The sequence below is a fragment of the Rhinoraja longicauda genome, chromosome 9 (assembly GCF_053455715.1).
Source record: "Rhinoraja longicauda isolate Sanriku21f chromosome 9, sRhiLon1.1, whole genome shotgun sequence".
Taxonomy (NCBI): Eukaryota; Metazoa; Chordata; class Chondrichthyes; order Rajiformes; family Arhynchobatidae; genus Rhinoraja; species Rhinoraja longicauda.
The window spans coordinates 15,218,170-15,242,937 of record NC_135961.1 but is presented as its reverse complement, the minus strand read 5'-3'; the positions used below and the strand labels follow the sequence as shown (position 1 = coordinate 15,242,937).

At 42.8% G+C, this 24,768-nt stretch overlaps 1 protein-coding gene across 6 annotated transcripts in view; it reads left to right on the top strand.

Moving 5' to 3' along the window:
* The window catches only part of LOC144596489 (proteasome activator complex subunit 4-like), a 126,877-nt gene that overhangs the window by 9,272 nt on the left and 92,837 nt on the right, over positions 1-24,768 (top strand). For 3 of the 6 annotated variants that reach the window (XM_078404827.1, XM_078404825.1, XM_078404824.1), the window contains exons 2-4: positions 2,873-2,963; positions 20,855-20,995; positions 24,649-24,765. In XM_078404827.1, the coding sequence (XP_078260953.1) occupies positions 2,873-2,963; positions 20,855-20,995; positions 24,649-24,765 (349 nt within the window). The remainder of the gene's footprint in view (positions 1-2,872; positions 2,964-20,854; positions 20,996-24,648; positions 24,766-24,768) is intronic. The other 3 variants (XM_078404829.1, XM_078404828.1, XM_078404826.1) reach the window with 1 other exon arrangement.

Here is a 24,768-nt window from a genome sequence, read left to right as displayed (position 1 = left end):
TGCAGTTGGGAAGTTACTAGAGAGCATTCTGAGGGATAGGATATACATGCATTTAGATGGATAAGGGTTGATTAGGGAGAGTCAGCATGGTTTTGCACGTGGGAGGTCATGTCTCATAAATGTGATAGTGTTTTGAAGATGTGACCAAAAAGGGCAGAGCTGTAAATGTTGTATATATCTATTTCAGCAAAGCATTCGACAAGGTTCCGCATGGTAGGCTACTCTGGAAGGGTAGATTCCACAGGATCCAAGGAGAGATAGCGGATTAGATAGAAAATTGGCTTTATAGAAGTAAGCAGAGGGTGATGGTGAAAAGTTGCTTTCCAGACTGGGGGCACACAGTGGTGTGCCTCAGGGTTAGGCTTTGGGCCCTTTGCAGTTTGTCATCTATATCAATGATTTGGATATGAACGTACATGGCATGATTAGTAAGTTTAAAGATGACACTAAAGCGGGTGGTATGGTAGATAGTGAAGATGGTTGTCAAAAATTTCAGCAGGATCTTGATCAGTTGGGTTGAGGAATAGTTGATAGAATTTACCACAGAGAAATGTGAGAAGACTAACATGGGCAGGACCTATACAGTGAATAGTAGGGGTCTGGGGAGTGTTGTGGAGCAGATGGATCTAGGAGTACAGGTCCATAGTTCGTTGAAAGTGGCACCACAGATAGATAGATATGGTGGTAAAAAAGACTTGGCACATTGGCGCCTTCATCAGTCAGAGTATTGAGGATAGAGGATGGGAGGTCATGTTGCAGTTATGTAAGATGTTGGTGAGGCCGCATATAATGGCAAATTTTCAAATTTTCCAGTGTCCTCTTCCAGTTGCCATTAATACACAGATACAGTAGGAGTGATCTTACGCAGACCCAATAGAACAGATCTTCCAGTCGTTATTCCCAGTTTAGTTGGTTGTTTATTGAGGTAGTTGTACAAACAAAGAGATGAATGTAACAGATTTTCTGGGAATCGTCATTTGTTTTAATGGTGCCACTCTGGATTTTCCCATTATGAATGCAACATGCACTTCTTTGTTATCGTTTTCCAGTCTTAGATATGAAACAGTCCCATAGCCACTTTCGCAGGCATCTGAAAAGTGGTGCAGCTGTGCATATCTGATTTGACCAAAGCTTGTGGGCTTCATGCACCGATCCACTTTAAACTCTACCATGTTGTTGAGATCTGCTAGCTATCCTGTCCATTGCTGAGAGGTTTGGGGTATGTTTTCATCCCATCCAAGTTTTTTCTTACAGAGCTCTTGCATAATCAGTTTGGTTGGCGGAGCAAATGGTGCTAGAAATCCTAAAGGGCCGTATATAGAGCCGACCACGGACAAGATGCCATGTCTTGTGTATGGTTGTTCCTGTGCAGCAATTCTGAACTTGAACACATCTGTTTCAATGCACCGGTGCAATCCCAGTGCTCTTTCCATTGGCAGATTGTCTTTGTCCAAGTCTATCTCCTTGGTCTCTGGTTCTGTTTTCTTGTGGAATGGATGCCAATAGAGCATGGCTGTTGCTGATCCACTTTGACAGCATGAATCCTCCCATTTGGCAGAGGGCAGTCAGGTTTATTACCATTTGAACTGCTTCCTGTTCCGAAGGCAATTATCTACATAGAATTTGTTCTTTGTCACCTCTGCTGGAAAGTGATCTTTGTTGTCTTCAGCAGTCTTTCTTAATGCAAAGTTTGCACAACTTGGTGATGACACGGCTCCAAAAAGATGTACATTCATCCGGTATTCAACAAGATCTTGCCGTACATCGCCATCGGGCCGCCACAGGAATCGCAGATAGTCAATCTACTTTTCTGATACTTTGACCTGGTGAAACATTGCCTTGATGTCAGCCATCAAAGCAACCGGTTCTTGTCTGAATCTGATGAGAACTCCAATGACTGAGTTGGTAAGGTCTGGACCCTGCAGCAGTTGGCAGTTAGGTGATGTTCCTTTGAAGACTGCACCACAGTCAAAGACCACCCTTAAGGTTCCTTTCTTTGAGTGATACAACCCCTGATGAGGGATGTACCAGAGTTCTCCTCCGATTCAGCTGGTCCACTAGTACCATTTCAGCATAACTGTTGTCAATCATTTCTGTGAGGAAAGATGTATATTCATCATGAAATTTCCTTGCCAAACCTGCGTTTCAGGCTCTGGATGCGATGCTCTGCAATGCAACAATTATTTGGCATGCTGGCGTTTTCTTGTTTGAAAGGTAAGTCTAGACAATAATGTCCATCTGTCATTTTTGCTGAGCGATTCACAATATCCAATAATTTTACAGCTTCTCTGGACATTTCCTCTGTTTCCTTGCTGATTCTTTCACTGAAGTCGTGATTGTACTGTTTGACCAGTAGCTCCTCTAGGTTCACAATGGATATTCGATTGACAGCAACAGCAGGGCAGCCATTTTTATCCCTAATGTTGTTGTCTCCTCTCAGGGGACCATAGATGACCCACCCCAGTAGGGTCCTCACAGCATATGGTCCATCCCCTTGGCTGTTGACCAGCTCCCAAGGTTCCAATACCTTTGAAGCATTTGTCCTGATGAGTAGGTCAATGCCAGAGTCTATTTCAGGAATCTTGATATCCTTCAAGTAAGGCCATTGTGTCAGGTCTTCTTGTCGGGGAATGTTTAGCTGGGAAACAGGCATGGTCATATGTGTGAACCCATCAGATAGTTGAATAAAATCGTCTTCGTCCAGACTAGATATTTCCAAACCTGAGATATGATGACTGATCACAGGCTTCACTTGGTTCATGGTATGCAAGAGAATATTGGTCTTTTGTCCTGTAATGTTCAGCCTTCTCATCAAGCATTCTGTGCAAAAGGTAGATGAGCTTCCATGATCCAAAAATGTGTGTGTTTGCAGCACTGTGTCCCCATGTGGCTCTTTACTTCTACTGGTACAATGGAGAAGAGGCAGGTTTCATCACCGGCCCTAATATGCCCACACATATGAGGTGAGAGAATTGATTTTGAACTCACAATTGATTTCTTATTCTGTTATGTATGTTCTGATTTCTTTTCTTTGTCCTTTTGTTCAATGTGAAGTTGTAATGGCAGTTTTTATAACTCCCAGATGTACTAGAGGACAGAGGATCTAGGGGGATAGAGGAACTGAAAGAAATTTGTATTAGGCGAGAAATAGTATTGGGTAGACTGATGGGACTGAAGGTTGATAAATGCCCAGGGCCTGATGGTCTGCATCCCAGGGTACTCAGGGAGGTGGCTCTAGAAATAGTGGACGCATTGGTGATCATTTTCCAATGTTCAATAGATTCAGGATCAGTTCCTGTGGATTGGAGGATAGCTAATGTTATCCCACTTTTCAAGAGAGGAGCGAGAGAGAAAATAGGGAATTACAGACCAGTTAGCCTGACATCAGTGGTGGGGAAGATGCTGGAGTCAATTATTAAAGAGGTAATAACGGTGCATTTGGATAGCAGTAAAATTAATAAGTCCAAGTCAGCATGGATTTATGAAAGGGAAATCATGCTTGACTAATCTTCTGGAATTTTTTGAGGATGTGACAAGTAAAATGGATGAAGGGGAGCCAGTGGATGTAGTGTATCTAGACTTTCAGAAAGCCTTTGATACGGGAGATTGGTAAGCAAAACATGGTATTTGGGGTAGAGTGTTGACATGGATAGAGAATTGGTTGGCAGACAGGAAGCAAAGAGTAGGAGTAAACGGGTCCTTTTCAGAATGGCAGGCAATGGCGAGTGGAGTGCCGCAAGGCTCGGTGTTGGGGTCGCAACTATCTACCATATATATTAATGATTTGGATGAAGGAATTAGAAGTAACACTAGCAAGTTTGCAGATGACACAAAGTTGGGTGGCAGTGTGAACTGCGAAGAGGATGTTAGGAGGTTGCAGGGTGACCTGGACAGGTTGAGTGAGTGGGCAGATGCATGGCAGATGCAGTATAATGTAGATAAATGTGAGGCTATCCACTTTGGCGGCAAAAACAAGGAGGCAGATTATTATCTCAATGGTGTCAGGTTAGGTAAGGGGGAAGTGCAGCGAGACCTGGGTGTCCTTGTACACCAGTCACTGAAAGTTGGCGTGCAGGTACAGCAGACAGTGAAGAAAACTAATGGCATGTTGGCCTTCATAATGATTTCAGTATAGGAGTAAAGAGGTTCTTCTGCAGTTGTATAGGGCCCTGGTAAGACCACATCTGGAGTATTGTGTACAGTTTTGGTCTCCTAATTTGAGGAAGGACATCCTTGTAATTGAGGCAGTGCAGGGTAGGTTTACGAGAGTGATACCTGGGATGGCGGGACGGTCATATGAGGAAAGATTGAAAAAACTAGGCTTGTATTCACTGGAGTTTAGAAGGATGAGAGGGGATCTTATAGAGACATATAAAATTATAAAAGGACTGGACAAGCTAGATGCAGGAAAGATGTTCCCAATGTTGGGGGAGTCCAGAACCAGGGGCCGCAGTCTTAGAATTAAGGGGAGGCCATTTAAAACTGAGGTGAGAAGGAATTTGTTCACCCAGAGTGTTGTGAATTTGTGGAATTCTCTGCCACAGAGGGCAGTGGAGGCCAAATCACTGGATGAATTTAAGAGAGAGTTAGATAGAGCTCTGGAATCAAGGGATATGGGGAGAGGTTGGGCACAGGTTACTGATTGTGGATGATCCGCCATGATCACAAAGCTGACTCGAAGGGCCGAATGGCCTCCTCCTGCACTTATTTTCTATGTTTCTCAAAGTCCAACTTCGATAGCCATTACTGCTCAGGGATGTGGTGGAGATATAGCTTACGCACACTCCGCACTCTGAGATAGCAAAAATGAATCTTCCAAATGCTGTTTCTTGATTAATTGGTCTTTATTAAAGTAGCACAAATCAAAAGAATAATTCATAATTTATCGTTCTTATCAACTGTTTCCGCTTCAAACAACACAGTCGTTACCGTGTGTGTCGTTACTGTGTGGTCGTTACCGTGTGGTAAAAACCTGTTTTCTCTCCATCCTCTGAGACTAAACTTCCCCGCAATCTCTGAGGCTACGCTAGTCTCCTCAGATGTAGACACGCCCCTCTACGTATCAAATCACACATTCCAAAGTACAGACAAATAGAAACCTGAAATATTAAACATGGCCATAATATAATAACTAACTAATTTAAGCGTAAATGACTCGTACAGAAGTATTTCAGGATGATTTTGGTTGCACGCATCAGAAGTCAAAGGACTCTTGCAGTCTTTGCTCATGTGTCCTATTTTCAAACATCCAAAACAGCCTTCTTTAAGATGTCTATTTTTTCTCTGTGCAATTTCTTCCTGATCTGTGGACACCGTCCCAATGTGTGACCACTTTTATTACAGAACAAACAAGAACTTTGAGAATTGGTGGTAGATACATTTCTTTTCATTCCATTAATGATAGCGGAGTCAGGGGGTATGGGGAGAGGGCAGGAACGGGGTACTGATTGTGGATGATCAGCCATGATCACATTGAATGGTGGTGCTGGCTCGAAGGGCCGAATGGCCTACTTCTGCACCTATTGTCTGTTGTCCATTGTTTATTGTTGTCAGATTTTCTTGCACTGGTGTTTCTACAGGTATTACAGTTGTTGCAAAACTGCTTCCTCTTGGTCTTGACTTTTCTGCTCTCGCAAAAGTAGAGCTTTTGACAGTTGCAATTGGCTTAGCATCCTGGATGTTTCCAAAAAGTGGATCTGACAGTATCTTCACTTGTTTCTCTATGAGGTCTACCAGGTCAGAAAATCTAGCTCATGTGTCCACGCTGCTCCTGTAGCTGACATGCCCTATTCCTCCTCTTGTCTATGAGCTTGTAAGGCAGTTTCAGGATGGTCTTCATATTGGAAACAACATTCATTTCCTCCATAGAGGTGAGATGTTCCATTGCATTGTAACAACCTCTAAGGAACAGTGAGAACACTTGCAATGCTTTCACATGCTCTGATTTGATCACTGACCAGGCAAATGCTTTGTCCATATATGCAGTGGCAATCTTAACTTCATTACCAAAATATTCTTTAAGCAGTTCTTTTACTCTTTGATAGCCCTGGGCTGGAGGTAAATGTTGGCAGCTGCGGACTAAGTCTTTTGGATGCCCTCTTTAGAAAATTGCTTTAGAAAATGCAAGCAGTCACTGTAATCATTAGTCTTTCTTTCCACTCCTCTCTCAAATGCCCTGATAAAAACTTCACACCACAAAGGATCACCATCATAATGTCTCTTGGTGGTAAAGTAGAAGAGAGATTTTGTTGAGCCAGAAGAGCAGTGATGTCATTTTGCCTCTGAATTAGGTTACAGATATCACCTTGGTTTCCATCATTCAGTACAGGGGGTGTAATGCGAACATGCCCCTGCACACCTTTTTGCATATGAGTCTGTACATTTTGCCTTTGAAGAGAGCATTGAGTTAGATGGGTCATATCATCTCTAACAGATGGTCCCATGAGTTGTTTGTTTTGATCTAACAACCTGTTGCTGGGAGGAAGATTTAGTTCCCATCAACACATTCTGTCTCTGTTGCACTTGATCAGGTAAGTATTCATTTGCATGTGGATTTAATTTAGCTGATGTTTCCTTTTGAGCAGTTCCTTTTCTCAAATAAGAGTTCATCCTATCAGATACTCTAGAGCTGCTTCTTGATCCCATGGCCTCAAGTACATTGATTTTTGCATTGGTTGCTGCCAGTTCAGTCTCTAGTTCCAGTTGTTCTTTCTTTTCAATTGTTCTTCTTGTGCCTCAAGCTCATGCTTTTTCTTCAGGGCGGCAACCCGTTCCATGAGCATAGCCTTTTCTGGCTGAGTTTTGATGCGAGCAGAGGACGTTGAAGATGCACGTGATGAAGAACTGGATTTGTGGTTTGATTTAGGTTTTGAGGCATTTGAAACACTGTCATCATGCCAATGTCATCTGAGTTTACAACACTCAGTTGTATGGCACTTTCAGCAATGGAGTGTGTAATTTGCTGTCCAACATCAGATAACACACCTCTACATCTTGTATAAAACCATTAAAAGTTTCCATTTTTTGTTGAAACCACTGATTTTGCCTTTCAAGTTCATTTTCAGGCAGTGACTCATGGTTTCACCAATGACTCATGGTTTTCTTTGACTTCATCACAGCTAGATTAATTGAACCAGTTTAGATTGTACTTCATATGCCTTTTCCTTTGATTTCATGAGCTCTTTCAGCATTTCCATTAACTTGTTAGCTTGTTTACATCTCGAGTTTCTTGTCTTCTGACAATTTTCAATGAACAATTCCGAGCCTTTGGCAGTGTGTTTCTTCTTCTTTCTTATGTCAACTACAACAATCAAAAGTGGCAATTGGTGCTTCAGAGTACCGCAGTTGACGCTTTGCTACCCAAGGTGGACGACAAAGACGTAAAGCAGCTCCCACCCCGGCAGTGTGTTTAATAACCCTTTTTTCCTTTTCAGAATCCTTTCCAACATTACCATCTTATGACTGAGCATCAGATCTGGCAACAGACATATTTGTTCACTATCCCTTTAAGACTCGTTGACGTGAAAGCCGTATGCCGACGGCACAATGTTTCAAACAGCTGATATTGTTGTGAGATTATAGCATTCAGTCGATCAACACTATAGTAGCCGTTTTCCAATACAGCTTATCATATATAGCTTCTCCAATAAAGAATGCTGTACGTACCACTCTCCCTGCGCATTGGCTTTCGGGGTTTCCAATCTCCCTCAGACAGATTAGCGCAGATTGCCACAATGTCCAGTTGATTGGGGATGGCGGCGTCAGGTTTGTGAAATAAACCAATCCTTTGTTCCATTTAAATGATTCACAAGCTCCAGTTTCACTCATAGAGCTAGTTCTCACTTAATTATAATGGCAAATTTTCAAATTTTCCAGTATCCTCTTTTCTAGTTGCCATTAATACACAGATACAGTAGGAGTGATCTTACGCAGACCCAATAGAACAGATCTTCCAGTCGTTATTTCCAGTTTAGTTGGTTGTTTATTGAGGTAGTTGTAACAAACAAAGAGATTAATGAACCAGGTTTTCCTAATTCTGCGTGCAATTTGTAGCTGGTTGCTCTGTCCCTGGTCTAGTGAGAACTGTATGCGCTCCCTCTCCCGGTGCCTCCCTTTCCTGTCTCCTATGCTGTATGGTTCTTTATTATGTTTTCTATCAAACTTGCTTTACACTGCAGCTGTGATGTCCAATTAAAATGACTTCTAGTCACAAGTCTAACAGCTCATAGTAGTTTACCTGTTCAACGTGGATCCTGAAATATTGAGCCTTGTGATATGTTCTCTTGGAATATTTGCTAATTGACAAGCTCAGTTAACAGGCTACACTGTAAGATATATCTAAGCAAAATAATATGATATGCCAACAATAAACATAAATGGCTCTTACCCGCATTTAGAGTATTGTGATCAGTTCTGGGCACCATGTTATAGGAAAGATGTTAAGCCGGAAAGGGTGCAGAGAAGATTTACAAGGATGTTGCCAGGACTCGAGGGCCTGAGCTTTCAAGAGAGGCTGGGACTTTCTTTCTTGGAGAGCAGGAGGATGAGGGGCGATCTTATAGAGGTGTACAAAATCACGCAAAGAATAGATCGGGTAGACACACAGACTCTCTTGCCCAGAGTAGGGGAATCAAAAACCAGAGGACATCAAGAACTGGGAGAAGTATCCAGCTGCAAAGTATTTTGTACGTGCCAAAAGTGGTTACCTCTCACTCTTCTATGGCGTATATCTACTCAGTCTTTCCAAATGCAAAAGACAAGTCACCCATTCTGCACTCTCTGTACCCAAAAGTATTTTTGGGGTAAGAAAATCAAAGTTGTATTCTATGCTCCAGGGTGCTCTCTCAAATGTTCTATAGAATTGTGTAAAGGTATCTTCACTATTGTTAAAAGACAGCTCTGAGGTCGGAATTGCACTTGGATAGCTGGAACTGTGAGGCAGCAACTCTGCAAGCTATGCCAATGTGTGGTGTATACTACAGCAGCACACCAACCAGTCTGGGCAAGAAAATTAGACAATAGCTTCAGTAGATGTGACTTTATCATTTTATTACATGGTGTTCCATTATTACGAAGCGCTCAGTTGAATCTTAGATAGTTGGAAGTGTAGCTGTACCCCTGTGAATGCCTCACTGCTTTTCAGCATCATATGGTTGTATGATCAGTTACTGCCTAAAGTTATATTAAAACTTGCTTTCTATGTTCCTATGTTAACCTATATATTTGGACAATGTTTTCCATGGGAGTTTTACACAGTGGTGTGGGAAAGGTCAAAACTCATCTTAAAAAATATTTTAGTTACTGCTCACGTTATACGTAGGTTACTTGTATTCAACTTGGCTGAAAGACAGCAGTCGGACAGCAACGCGGAAGAAGCTGTTCTTAACTCTGAGCTTTCAAGCTCCTGTATCTTCTCCCAGAATGTAGGAGAAAAGGCAATGGGTCGACAGCCTTGACTATATTTTCAGCCTTCCTGATGCAACACACCGTGAAGGTGGACTGAATGGAAGGATTTGAATGAACAAATGATTGTCTGGGCTCAATCGTTGGTAGACTGGGCGAAGTTCAAGGACTGTAACAGACCTGAATGAATATGCCACAGTTGTAACCGACTTCATAAGGAAATGTGTGGAGGAGTGTGTTCCCATGAAAACCACCCAAGTGCTCTTCATCCAGAAGCCTTGGATAAACCAGGCAGTCTGCATTCTTCTGAGGACCAGATCTTGGGCATTCAAGTCTAGTGATATAGAGTCATACAAGAAGTCCAGATATGACCTTGATAACGCCATGAAAAAGCCTAAAAGGGATTCGCTCTAAACTGGAGGATGAGATGGAAGTTCAGTAGCTGTGGCAGGGCTTGCACGCCATCACCTTCGGCATTGAATGCAGTTCAACATTATCATCCCCATCCAAATGGATCACCAAGCTCCAAGACCTTGGGCTGTGTACCTGCTTTTGCAAACTAGATCCCTGACCTTCTCATTGGCCGACCTCAATCAGTGTGGATTGGCAGACCTCAATCTGTAGATTGGAAACATCTCTTCATTGATCGTCAACATTGGTGTGTCTAAAGGTTGCATACTGAGTCCTCTGCTCCATTTTCTTTACATCGGTGACTGTACAGCTAAGCACAGCTCCAATTGCATCCTTAAATCTGCTGCTGACATGACTGTTGTTGGCCAAATCATGAGAGGTGATGAGCCAGTGCCCAGGACAGAGATAGAACACCTAGTTGAATGGTACCACGCCAACATTCTCACTCAACGTCAACAAAACCAGGGAAGTAATTGTTGAATTCAGAATGGTGAGTCAACAGTGGAGAGAGTTAGTAGCTTAAAATTCCTGGGACCCCCGCATAGAGGTAATCACGAGGAATTCAGACTAGCGCCTTTATATCCTTAGACGTTTAAACCGATTTGGCTTGTCACCAAATGCTCTTAACAAATGTTTACAGATGTACTGTACAAAGTATCCTGACTGGTTGCATTATGGTTTGGTATGGCAACCTCATTACAGTAACGCAAGAGGTTGCAGGGTTTGGTGGACTCAGCCCAGTCCATCATGGAAATAGCCCTCCCAACCATCAAAAGCATCTGCATGAGGCATTGCCTTAAGAAGGTTATAGGTATCATCAGAGACCCTCACCATCTGGGCCTCGCCTTCTCACTGCTAATATTGGGCAGGTGGTACAGAAGTCTGAAGTCATACATCACCAGTTCTAGGAATGGTTACTTTCCTACAACTATCAAGTTCTTGAACCAATCCACACAACCCTAATCCTACATTGACAATAAAAAACTATGGACCACCTCTTGATACCGTGGACTTGTTTATTTTTCACTAATTGTGTTCTGCACTATTGTCTTTTTTTTTTGCACAAAATGTTTTCTTTTTACTGACTTGCAGAATTTACATTTTAGTGTCTTTGACTGAGTAAATGTGCCTGTGATCCTGCTGCAAAAATATTTTAATTGTACTTGTATCTCTTCATTCTTGTGTATATGACAATAAATTGACTTGACAGACCATGATTAGTCTTTCAAAGCACTTTATTATGGTTGATGTTAGAACTACTGGGTAAATGTCAGTGAGACAGGTCATATTATTTTGATGGAGGTTTCCTTGAAGCAAATGGAGACAGTAGACTTTTGAAGTGAGTTTGAAACAGTTGCAGCAGTACTGTGGAAGCTCTAGAATGATGGCTTGAGTGGAACAAGTGGAGAGAGAAACTGGTTAACCGTTCAGCATCTGCAGTTAGTGCTTTTCCATGATTATTGAAATACGGTACTGAGCATGTCATGTTTAACAATGAAATTAAATTGCATGTTACAATGAGGGACACTATTACTTGTTTGACTAAAGCTGTGCATCTTAAAAGGTAACATTGAGTTCCTGACCGCACTTCTGCTGATTCATATAATACGCTCAACATTTCTAAATACAGGGAACAAGGAGTATAATTGCCTAACCTGTGAGATCTGTCAACAATGTCACTATTGTGAGAATGCCTTCCTATTTATTTTTTTCAGCTTAGATTAGTGTATACAGTGTAACTGGAGTTTGCCTGCAGATACGTTTTAAAAAAGTGTATAGCACTAATTTTCATCCATTGTATAAGAAATCCTTGACCCCATATTATAAAAAAAAGGTAATACTGAAAAGATTCTCCAAATAGTTGCTGGGATGGCAGGTTATTTCATGAAGGATTGAGGAGTCAAGACTTATTCATTAATTCAGAAGAATACGAGCTCACCATTTAGATGGCTTTACAGAGTCGGAGTGGGGAGGATGTTTCTCCTCAGTCTAAGTCTAGAGGAATGGATTTCAAAATGTGGGTTCAGACAATTAGCACTGGAATGAGGAGACATTTTTGACTCAAAGGATAGTGAATCTTTGAAATTCCCAACCTTGTAGGGTTTGGAGGCTCACTAATTTCTTTCATTCAAGATTGAGATTGATACATTTCTGGATAATGATGAAAACAAGAGATAACGGGAATAGACAAGGAGAATGAATTTGTTTGAAGATCAGCCAAGATTTCAGTGAATATTGTAGCAGGCTTGTGGTCAGTGGAGCACTCCTGCTCCTGTTTATTTTTGGCAAAATATTTCCTTTATGTCAAGGGCAGTCATTCTCACCTCACTTCAGGAACTCGGCTCTCCTTTTCCCATGATTTCTGTTTGGACCAAAGTAGTAATAAGGTCAGAAGTTGTATGGATATTTGGTGTGGTAGATTGCTAATTAAAAATTGGCACAATCCTACCGGTCTGTAATTGATGTCAGCATGACCTCTGGATTCTAGCAGTAATACGTAAAATTCAATAAGAACATTAAGACATAAATAGGTACAATTAGATATAAGGAACTGTAGATGCTGGAGTAACTCAGTGTGGGTCAGGCAGCATCTCTGGAGAATATGGAAAGGTGATGTTTTGGGTCAGGACCATTTTTCAGACTTATCAGTTTTAGGCTAATTGGCTCCTCGTTTGCCCAACACTTCGATAACATCACAGCTGATCCAATCGTGGCCTCAAAACCACTTTGCCGCTCTCACCCCTTGTCCCTTGATGTCCTTTTAGTTTAAATATTTGTAATTTTGGCCTTGATATAATCTAAAACTGTCTTTACAGTACTCTAGGTTTGAGAATTCTGAAGTCATGACCCTCTTAGAGAAGAAATACTTCTGTCTTAAATGGGCAACCCTTTAATTTGAAATTCTGCCCCTATCTATTCGATGTGCCTAGTAGGGGCAACATCCTTTCAATATCCACGCCACAGTCCACGCCGATCACTGATCACCCGCTCATACTAGTTCTATATTATTCCACTTTCTCATCCACTTCCTGACCACCAAGGGCAATTTACATAGGCCAATTAACCTCCAAACCTGCATGTCTTTGGGATGTGGGAGGAAACCGGAGCATCCAGAGGAAATGCACATGGTCAAAGGGAAAATGTGCCAATTTCATACAGATAGAACCTGAGGTCAGGTTTGAACCTGGGTCTCTACTGCTGTGAAGCAGCAACTCTACCACTGTGCCACTGTGCCATCCAGTTGCTGATTGTTGCATCTTTTCCAACTTGCGGATAATACTGACATGTGTGGAAACAGTTCTACTTCATCTTGTGACAACCTGTACACATTTTTACAAGATCACCGTTTAATCTTCTAAATTCCAATATATAAGGTCCAAGCCTTTCATGCATCACCCCTCCATCCCAGGAATTGGTGAGTGGGAGCGACGGAAAACATATCAAAATGTATTTGTTATAGTGTTATGGTATAAAATTCCTGTGCCAGACATTTCACTTTCTGTATCTCTTTTTTAGTCGTTTGTGTGTGTCACATGCTCCTTTATGTATTTTAGAACTGTTTTACAAGGCACCACTTTCTGGTTCAGCCTAAATGGAAACCATCTTCCCTGCTCTCCCCTTCTATCACATTCTTCTCACCCTGACCCATTGCAGCTTTCAGGAGCAAAGAATCTTTCTTGTTCAATATTTCTTGATTTGTAGAACCTCTGTGTTCTATATCCAATGTGTTTGTGAGGATTGTGAACTCTCTGTTCTCAGTCTTGCTGCTCTGTAACCCCTTTGCCGATAACATTGTCACAAAGTCTTTTCATCTCTTTCAAGGAGAATCCACCCTTGTTATATTCTATGCTCATCTCATCCATAATGGAGTCTCCTGCTTATGGTTTTTACCCACGCCTACCTCCCAGAATCTCCCAAGGATCCTCCTTGGTGGCCTGTTCTTTATTTCCATGCTGCCCTCTGATATGATCTGAACACACATTCTGAGATTTCATATATGAACTCTCAACACCCAGCTCCACCTATTATCATATTGAATAGATGTGCTGCAGTTTCCCTCAAATAAAAAGCTGCAAACTGCAAACAGGCAGGTTTCCTAGTGCTACAAGGAGGTTCAGGGTTGCATCTGAACCTGAGGGGAACCAATATCCTGGCGGGGAGATTTGCTAAAATAATTGCGGAGACTTTAAACTAGTACGGTTGGGGGGAGGGACTCAAACACAGATAGCTAACAGGCAGTGTGTGAGGCAGGAGGCAGAAAAGGGAAACACTCAGACCCAATATATAGGAGAGAAAGAAGGGAAAAGAAATAAACTGAGAATAAGAAATAATGGGTCCCTTAAATGTGTATATTTTAATGCTAGGAGCATTGTAAGAAAGGTGGATGAGCTTAGAGCCTGGATTGACATCTGGAAGTATGATGTTGTGGCGATCAGTGAAACATGGTTGCAGGAGGGTTGCGATTGGCAATTAAATATTCCAGGATTTCATTGTTTCAGATGTGATAGAATCGGAGGGGCAAGAGGTGGGGGTGTTGCATTGCTTGTCAGGGAGGATATCACAGCAGTGCTTTGGCAGGACAGACTAGAAGGCTCGATTAGGGAGGCTGTTTGGGTGGAACTCAGAAATGAGAAAGGTTTAGCAACACTTATAGGGGTGTATTATAGACCGCCAAATAGGGAACGAGAATTGGAAGAGCAAATATGTAAGGAGATAGCAGATATTAGTAGTAAGCACAGAGTGGTGATTGTGGGTGATTTCAATTTTCCGTATATAGACTGGGAATCGCATTCTGTTAAAGGGCTGGATGGTTTGGAGTTTGTAAAATGTGTGCAGGATAGTTTTTTGCAGCAATACGTAGAGGTGCCTACCAGAGAAGGGGCAGTGTTGGACCTCCTGTTAGGAAATGAGATGGGTCAGGTGACGGAGGTATGTGTTGAGGAGCACTTTGGGTCTAGTGATCACAATGCCATTAGTTTTAATATCATTATGGAGATGGTCAAATCTGGACCAAGGGTTGAGATTTTGGATTGGAGAAAGGGTAATTTTGAGGAGATGAGAAAGGATTTAAAAGGAGTGAAATGGAAATTTTTGTTTTATGAAAAGGATATAATAGAGAAATGGAGGATATTTAAAGGTGAAATTTTGAGAGTACAGAGTCTTTATGTCCCTGTTCAGTGGAAAGGAAAGAATAATAATTTGAAAGAGCCGTGGTTTTCCAGGGAAATTGGACACTTGGTTCGGAAAAAGAGGGAGATATACAATAAATATAAGCGGCAGGGAGTAAATGAGGTTCTTGAGGAATATAAAGAATGTAAAAGGAATCTTAAGAAGGAAATTAGAAAAGCGAAAAAAAGATATGAGGCTGCTTTGGCAAGTAATGTAAAAGTAAACCCCAAGGGGTTCTACAGATATGTCAATAGCAAAAGGATAGTGAGGGATAAAATTGGTCCATTAGAGAGTCAGAGTGGTCAGCTATGTGCTGAGCCGGAAGAAATGGGGGAGATATTAAACAATTTCTTTTCTTCGGTATTTACCGAGGAGAAGGATATTGAATTATGTGAGGTAAGCGAAACAAGTAGAGTAGTGATGGAAATTAGGAGGATTAAAGAAGAGGAGGTACGGACACTTTTGAAAAATATAAAAGTGGATAAGTCTCCAGGTCCTGATAGGATATTCCCTAGGACATTAAGGGAAGTTAGTGCAGAAATAGCAGGGGCTATGACGGAAATATTTCAAACGTCATTAGAAACGGGGATGGTGCCGGAAGATTGGCGCATTGCGCATGTTGTGCCCTTGTTTAAAAAAGGTTCTAAAAGTAAACCTAGCAATTATAGACCTATTAGTTTGACGTCTGTGGTGGGAAAATTAATGGAAAAGATACTTAGGGACAATATATATAATTATTTGGATAATCAAGGCCTGATTAGAAACAGTCAACATGGATTTGTGCCTGGAAGGTCATGTTTGACTAATCTTCTTGAATTTTTTGAAGAGGTTACTAGGGAAATTGATAAGGGCAAGGCTGTGGATGTTGTCTATATGGACTTCAGTAAGGCATTTGACAAGGTTCCACATGGAAGGTTGATTAAGAAGGTTAAATCGTTGGGTATTAATAGTGAGGTTGCAAGATGGATTCAACAATGGCTGAATGGGAGATACCAGAGGGTAACGGTTGACAATTGTATGTCAGGTTGGAGGCCAGTGTCCAGTGGAGTACCCCAAGGATCTGTGTTGGGTCCACTGTTGTTTGTCATTTACATTAATGATCTGGATGATGGTGTGGCAAATTGGATTAGTAAATATGCAGATGATACTAAGATAGGTGGAGTAGTTGATAGTGAGGTAGATTTTCAAAGTCTACAGAGAGACTTGGGCCTTTTGGAAGGGTGGGCTGAAAGATGGCAGATGGAGTTTAATGCTGATAAGTGTGAGTTGCTGCATTTTGGTAGGACAAATCAAAATAGGACGTACAGGGTAAATGGTAGGGAATTGAGGAATGCAGTGGAACAGAGGGATCTGGGAATAACTGTGCATTGTTCCCTGAAGGTGGAATCTCATGTGGATAGGGTGGTGAAGAAGGCGTTTGGTATGCTTGCCTTTATAAATCAGAGCATCGAATATAGAAGTTGGGATGTAATGTTAAAATTGTACAGGGCATTGGTGAGGCCGAATCTGGAGTATGGTGTGCAGTTCTGGTCGCCAAATTATAGGAAGGATGTCGACAAAATGGAGAGGGTACAGAGGAGATTTACTAGAATGTTGCCTGGGTTTCAGCACTTAGGCTACAGAGAGAGGTTGAACAGGTTGGGTCTTTATTCTTTGGAGTGTAGAAGGTTGAGGGGGGACTTAATAGAGGTTTTTAAAATTTTGAGAGGGACGGACAGAGTTGACGTGGGTAGGCTTTTCCCTTTGAGAGTGGGGAAGATTCCAACAAGGGGACATAGCTTCAGAATTGAGGGACAAAGGTTTAGGGGTAACATGAGGGGGAACTTCTTTACTCAGAGGGTGGTGGCTGTATGGAATGGACTTCCGGTGGAAGTGGTGGAGGCTGGCTCGATTTTATTATTTAAGAGTAAATTGGATAGGTATATGGATAGGAGGGGATTAGAGGGTTATGGTCTGAGTGCAGGTAGATGAGACTAGGTCAGGGAGAATGGTCGGCGTGGACTGGTAGGGCCTGACAGGCCTGTTTCCATGCTGTAGTTGTTATATGTTATATGTTATATGTTATACACGGGTGGATTTAAACTAAAAGGTGGGAGGGTGGAATCAACAACCTGGAAGCGTATGCGTGCAGCTAAAGGGAAAGAGAGTGTACGAAAGGTCATATTTAAGCTAACAGGGCAGGGGGATGTGACCCAATGCAAGGCGACAGAGGGCTATAAAAGGAGTACAGAAGCAAAAGGTAGAAGGGAGATTAAAAAAATTAACCTGAAAGCTTTGTGCCTTAATGCGAGGAGCATTTGAAATAAGGTGGATGAATTGAATGCGCAGTTAGTAGTTAAGGGATATGATATAGTTGGAATTGTGGAGACATGGCTCCAGGGTGACCAAGGTTGGGAGCTAAACATGCACGGGTATTCGATATTCAGGAAGGATGGACAGAAAGGAAGAGGAGGTGGGGTGGCATTGCTGGTTAAAGAGGAAATTAATGCAATATCAAGGAGAGACCTTAGCTTGGATACTGTAGAATCAGTATGGGTAGAATTGCGAAATAGCCAAGGGCAGAAAACGCTTGTTGGAGTTGTATACAGACCACCAAACAGCAGTAGGGAGGTTGGGGATAGCATCAAGCAGGAAATTAGGCATGCGTATAGCAAAGGTACAGCAGTTATCATGGTTGACTTTAATCTACATATAGATTGGGCCAACCAAATTGGTAACAGTGCTGAGGAGGAGGATTTCCTGGAATGTATATGGGATGGGTTTTTAAAACCAATATATAGAGGAACTGACTAGAGGGCAGGCCCTCTTATTGTGTAATGGTATAGTGTAATGAGGAAGGATTAGTTAGCAATCTTATTGTGCAAGGCCCCTTGGGCAACAGTAACCATAATATGGTGGAATTCTGCATTAGGATGGAGAATGACATGGTTAATTCAGAGACTAGGGTCCTGAACTTGAATAAAGGAGACTAAAGGTATGAGATGGGTATAGACAATAGGCAATAGGTGCAGGAGTAGGCCATTCGGCCCTTCGAGCCGGCACCACCATTCAATGTGATCATGGCTGATCATTCTCAATCAGTACCCCGTTCCTGCCTTCTCCCCATACCCCCTGACTCCGGTATCCTTAAGAGCTCTATCTAGCTCTCTCTTGAATGCATTCAGAGAATTGGCCGCCACTGCCTTCTGAGGCAGAGAATTCCACAGTATTGGCTAGGATAGACTGGCAAATTATACTTAAAGGGTTGACAGTGGAGATGCAATGGCAAAGATTTAAAGACCGCATGGATGAACTCCAGAAATTGTTCATACCTGTCTGGCGGAAAAAATAAAACTGGGAAGGCGGCTCAACTGTGGAAGTCAAGGATAGTTTTAAATCCAAGGAAGAGGCATATAAATTGACCAGAAGAAGTGGCAAACCAGAGGACTGGGAGAAGTTTAGAACTCAACAGAGGAGGACAAAGGAGTTAATTAAGAGGGGGAAAAAGAGCATGAAAGAAAGCTTGCAGGGAATATAAAAACTGACTTTAAAAGTTTCTTTAGGTATGTAAAAAGGAAAAGATTAGTGAAGACGAATGTAGGTCCCTTACAGTCAGAGACAGGTAAATTTATAATGGGAAATGAAGAAATGGCAGAACAGTCAAATGAGTACTTTGGTTCTGCCTTCACTAAGGAAGACACAAACAATCTCCCGGAAATACTAGGGGACCGAGGATCTAGTGGGAGGGAGGAACTGAAGGCAGAAAATGGTGTTAGGTAAACTGAAGGCAGATAAACCCCCAGGGACTGATGGTCTGCATCCTAGAGTACTCAAGCAGGTGGCCCTAGAAATCGTGGATGCATTGGTAATAATTTTCCAATGTTCTCTCGACTCTGGATCAGTTCCTGTGGACTGGAGGGTAGCCAATGTAACTCCACTTTTTAAGAAAGGAGGGAGAGAGAAAACAGGGAATTATAGACCAGTTAGTCTTGCATCGGTAGTGGGGAAGTCGATTATTAAAGATGCTATAGCAGGTCATTTGGGAAGCAGTGACAGGATCGGTCAAAGTCAGCATGGATTTATGAAGAGGAAATCATGCTTGACTGATCTTTTGGAATTTTTTGAGGATGTAACAAGTAGAATGGATAAGGGAGAGCCAGTGGATGTGGTGTATCTGGACTTTCAAAAAGCTTTTGACAAGGTCCCACACAAGAGATTAGTGTGCAAAATTAGAGAGGTATTGGGGGTAGGTATTGACTTGGATAGAGAACCGGTTGGCAGACAGGAAGCAAAGAATAGGAACTAACGGGTCCTTTTCAGAATGGCAGGCAGTGACTAGTGGCAAGGCTTGGTGCTGGGACTCCAGTTGTTTATAATATATATTAACGATTTAGACGAGGGAATTAAATTTAACATCTCTAAGTTTGTGGATGACACAAAGCTGTGTGGCAGTGTGAGCTGTGAGGAGGATGCTATGAGGCTGCAGGGTGACTAGGATAGGTTGGTGAGTGGGTAGAAGCATGGCAGATGCAGTATAATGTAGATAAATGTGAGGTTATCCACTTTGGTGGTATGAACAGGAAAGCAGATTATTATCTGGATGGTGTCAGATTAGGAGAAGGGGAGGTGCAACTTGACCTGGGTGTGCTTGTACATCAGTCACTGAAAGTAAACATGCAGGTACAGCGGGCAGTGAAGAAAGCTAATGGCATGTTGGCCTTCATTGTGAGAGGATTTGAGTTTAGGAGCAAGGAGGTCCATCAGCAGTTGTACAGGGCCCTGGTGAGACCGCACCTGGAGTATTATGTGCAATTTTGGTCTCCTAATTTGAGGAAGGACATTATTGCTATTGAGGGAGTGCAGCATAGGTTCACCAGATTAATTCCCGGGATGGCGGGACTGACATATGATGAAAGAATGGGTGGACTGAGCTTGTATTCGCTGGAATTTAGAAGGATGAGAGGGGATCTTATAGAAACATATAAAATTCTTCGACGATTGGACAGGGTAGATGTAGGAAAAATGTTCCCGATGTTGGGAAAGTCCAGAACCAGAAACCAGTTTAAGAATAAGGGGTAGGCCATTAAGGACTGAGATGAGGAAAAACTTTTTCACCCAGAGAGGTGCGAATCTGGAATTCTCTGCCACAGTGGAGGCCAATTCACTGGATGTTTTCAAGAGAGAGTTAGATTTAGCTCTTAGGGCTAAGGGAATCATGGGATATGGGGGAAAAGCCGGAACGGGGTACTGACTTTGGATGATTAGCCATGATGATACTGGCTTGAAGGGCCGAATGGCCTACTCTTGCACCTATTTTCTATGTTTCTACGATTGACTTCACTTTCATGACAAACTGTTCCCTCGTCACTGACTCCATATTCCTTGCCCTATTTCACAGAAGCAGAGAGTATCTGGTGCATGCTCTTCACACATTAACAGAGCCTTTTTCAGGATCCACATTTGCATCTTTTCTGTCCCTCAGCTCATTTGCCATAGAGCCACCTTGTGTATTTTTAATCACATCCTAGATGTGATGTCTTCCCTCCCATCCAGTTTCACACATCCCATTGTATTTAAACATGAACTCTGCATCAGGCCTCATTTACCTATTAGCCTAATGCTAACTGGTGCACATTGTTTCTTGGTGTGGCATTGGCCTGATTTTAAAATGATCATCTTTCTGTTCAGTTCTTCTATTACATGTAATTTTTAATTTCATTAATGGCTACCTTTTTCATAATGGGCTCTACATAAAATCATTTATTCTTTTGGGTAAGTGCCCCATCATGTCCTATACAAAGAGATTTTGGCTTTATTGTTTTTATATCGCTTAAAATTTCTAGAGTACCTCATTCAGACTTTGCATATATCGATCTTATTTTTTGTTTTTCAGGTACATCCGGCTGTATGGGAGAAAGTTCAGCAAAGAAGATCATGTAATATTTGTGAATTTGCTATATGAATTAGTTGTCATGCCAAAACTTGAGATCAGCATGATGCAAGGATTCGCACAATTGTTAATAAGTTTGCTCAAGTAAGTTCAGATGAAATTCCTTTAAGATGTATTGCCACTTGCCCTGATTGACAATGAGTAATTTTAAACTTGAAAATAAATCTGGCATCCTGACACATTCTGGTCCAGGTGTAGCTATAGATGCAGAGCAATGTGATTGATTGTTAATACTGAAATGCCCTGACAAGCCACTGAGCTGCAAGAAACTATAACAGAAAGTAGTAAGAATAAAAGAAAATTAGCTTATTATCCAATGTTGCAAGGAGCTCATTCAATCCTGCAAAATCTCCCTCAAGAAAATGCAGGGAATTACAAATATTTGTGGAGCTGTCGCATGGGAAGAGTTATACAATAGATTGTAAGTCAGCTTCCAGCAAGTGTCCCATCATGATCCATAGCAGTATTCTATCCCATAGGACCGGCGCATAGGAGGTGGTGGTGCAGTTGTGTGTTGTTGCAGACCTCCCAACCCTTCTGAATTTGGCAGAATGTTTCCGTTTTCTTATTTCATTTCCGCCATTCCGATTTCTCCTCACATTTTTCCGCAAAACACATGCTTCGCCGCTCACCCCGCCCCGTCGCTCGCCTTGCATCGCCTCGCCGCGCCCCGGAACTCACCGCTCCTCGCCGCTCGCCGGGCCTCACATCGCCGGGCGTAGCGTGAGGCCCGTTGATGTTGAGAGGGGATGGGGTGGGTGAATGGGGAGGGGGGGTTAGGGTGGGGAGCAGGGGGAGGGGAGGGGGGAAGTGGGGGTGGGGAGTGGGGGTGTGAGGGGGGTGGGGGTGGGAGGGGAGTGGAGGTGGGGAGGTGGGGGGAAGGGGAAGGGAGTGGGGCTGGGGGGGTGGAGGAAGCGAGTGGGGGTGGGGAGGGGAGTGGAGGAGGGGGGGTGGAGGTGGCGGTGAGGGGGAGGGGAGGGGAGGGGGGAGTGGTGGGGGAAAGGGGGGGAGGGGAGTAGGTGGGGGAGGGGTGGGGGGGACATGGACCGTTGTGATTTGCTGTTGAAGACCACTGGAGCATGTCTTTAATTAGGTATGTGCACTTTTAAATGAAACTGTTTCTTCATAACTTAGTCATACATTTTATGACCATTGTTCTTTTATTCAATACCAAGAGAATTGGGATATGTAAGGAAAAAGCAAAATAGGAAAAACAAAACAAAACAATTTTTTCTTTGTGTTGTAAAAAGTATTTTTTTTCAATAACCTTTCAAGCCAAGAGGTGCTTCTGGTCAAGCAATACAACCACGACTTCATAATGGGAAAATCCAGAGTTGACACAATGCTGCAAAAAGAATTGCAGCTTCAACTGGACAAATCCATCTTCTGGACCGATAGCACAACGGTGCTTAAGTACATCAACAACGAAACCAAACGGTTTCAAGCATTTGTAGCAAACAGAATCTCCTTTGTAAGGGATACTTCCGCCCCTGTGTCCACCAGGAATCGTCGTCCTGAGCGCCGGTCCCATACATATAAGTGGTGTATCTGGCCGACCGCCGAGATGATTACTGGCGGCCGGCCCCGGAAACGAACAGGGCGAGTGGCATTGGCGGGCCACGGAACCCCATAGTTGGTGGTAGAAGCACCACTTCTTCTCCTTGTTCATACGAGCCTCTCCCAGAGCAAGAGACTCAGCTGAGCTCCCGGTGGACGCAGCCCCAGGTTGCTGTGCCCTCTAAGGCGCTGTCGACACATGTTCGAGCGAACCTCCGCCTGGCCAGCCACAGCTCGTTTGCGCGTTCCGCTAGCTGCAGAAGGTCATCGAAACTCGCCCCTGAGAGGAGCAGGCAGATATCGTCGGGCAACTGCTCTAGGAAGGTGTACTCAAAAAGCAGGTGGCCGTCCATGAGCAGGGCGGGTGGCCGTCCATGAGCATATTGTAATTTGGTCATGAGGGCCGATGGCTTATGCCGAACTCCCCCATGTGGAGGATCCGCGCCGCTCGCTCCAGGCGGCTAAGCCCGAAAGTGCGGAGGAGCAGCGCCTTGAGGCCTTCGTATTTGTTGGCCGCTGGCGGCTCGCGCAGGTAAGGCACCAACCGACCGGCTGTCTCCTGGTCGAGTACGCCGGCGACATAGAAGTAGCGAGTATCGTCGGCTGTAATCCTGCGGATGTGGAATTGAGCTTCTGCCTGCAGGAACCACACCTGGGGCTGCAAGGTCCAGAAGCTTAAGTGCGATCGAGTTTTGTTGGGTGTGGTCGGCGGCAACAAAGGGCCGTGTGCTGGCAGCACCCTTTATTGCGATCCAAAATACCTATTTCGGACCGTTGGGGTCACCAATGTAGCAGGACATGAGTGTCAAGCAAAGCCAATGAAGCGGCACACGTATCAAGCGGGTTTCTTTATTCCTCGAGCACCATACAGCTCCCCAAACCTCCAACCAGTTCAAATCCTCCTGGAGCTCCACTACCAACTGCCCCCCCTCCCCATTCCAAGTTCCGTGACCACACCCACCGAGCCAAGGGTTCGCACCACGCGTGGCTCACCACCTGGGACTGCCACAATATTACTTTGTATCCTGCTGTATTTTGGACATCAAGAGGTTAATGCTATGCTTACATATGGGCTGGGCATAGTCAGAGGGCGTCCAACCTCAATGTTTTTTCGGCAGTTCGAGCCAAGAAGTGGCTGATAGAAATGCAGCCAAAAGAAGTAGCCGATATGTAATCGGTTGAAGAACCTACTGACAAGAAGATCAGTAAGAAATCTCTGCCGAAGATAAGATCTGGAAGTTCGTATTAATTACGTAGATTACGGTAGGATATAGATTTTTACCAAGTGAATCAATGACAAGTTGATGACAAGAGATATGCCAATATGTTATATTGCAACTTCAAATAAAACGACTAACTAATTTAAACATCGTGGAAGTCTCTGTTATTGTTATTGCTTGCCTCAGAAACTATCATTCCACCTAATCGACATCAGCGGCAGCTTATAGCTAATTTGATATATGAGTAGCTGGCCGTAATAGTTAATATGAATTGATCCAAGAACTGTGGAATCTAATCAATGCTCAGTAGTTTGGATGGAATTAGAAGTGACTGATAAGATCAGTTAAAAAAAATAGAGGGAGAAGGCTTCAGTGAGATCCACATTCTGAATAAAAACAAAGCCCAGCATGTGAATTCCATAGGTAAGGCTGAAACTTTTGCACTCATCCTCATACAAAATGTTGAGTGAATGATCAATCTTGGCCTCCTCCTGTAGTCTTCAGCTTTCCTATGTCAGGGTGATTATAACTGTATACTGTACTCCAAATGTGACCGTACCAACTTATTGCACAGCTTTAATATGACATTGCAGCTCCCTCGTGCATAAAGTGTAAAAAACTTTAAAGCTGGAGATTTGAGATGCAAAGGCTAGAAATCCTTCTTGTCTGAAATTGGTGAAAGAATAATGTTCCGTACCAAATTGGAAAATCAAGTAATGTTCTGAGGGCTTTCATCAGGCTTTATTATGCTAGTGCGGGAGAATCAAGAAAATGGGTACAGATGATCTTGATCAACATAACTAATGCTTTTAATTAACTAACAATATGTAAAAATATACAATTTAGGGTTCAGGAGATTATAAAACAGTTTTAATCCCTGTGAAAAATAAGTTTTTTTGTCAGTGTATTCTATTTTACTTAAGTATTGTAAGTGTTTTTGGATTTTTAATTTCTTTCCAGGAAGAAAGAACTCTTATCAAGGGAAGATTTACAGTTGCCATGGAGACCATTATATGAAACAATAGAAAGAATTTTGTACTCCAAGACAGAGCACCTTGGATTAAATTGGTTTCCAAAGTA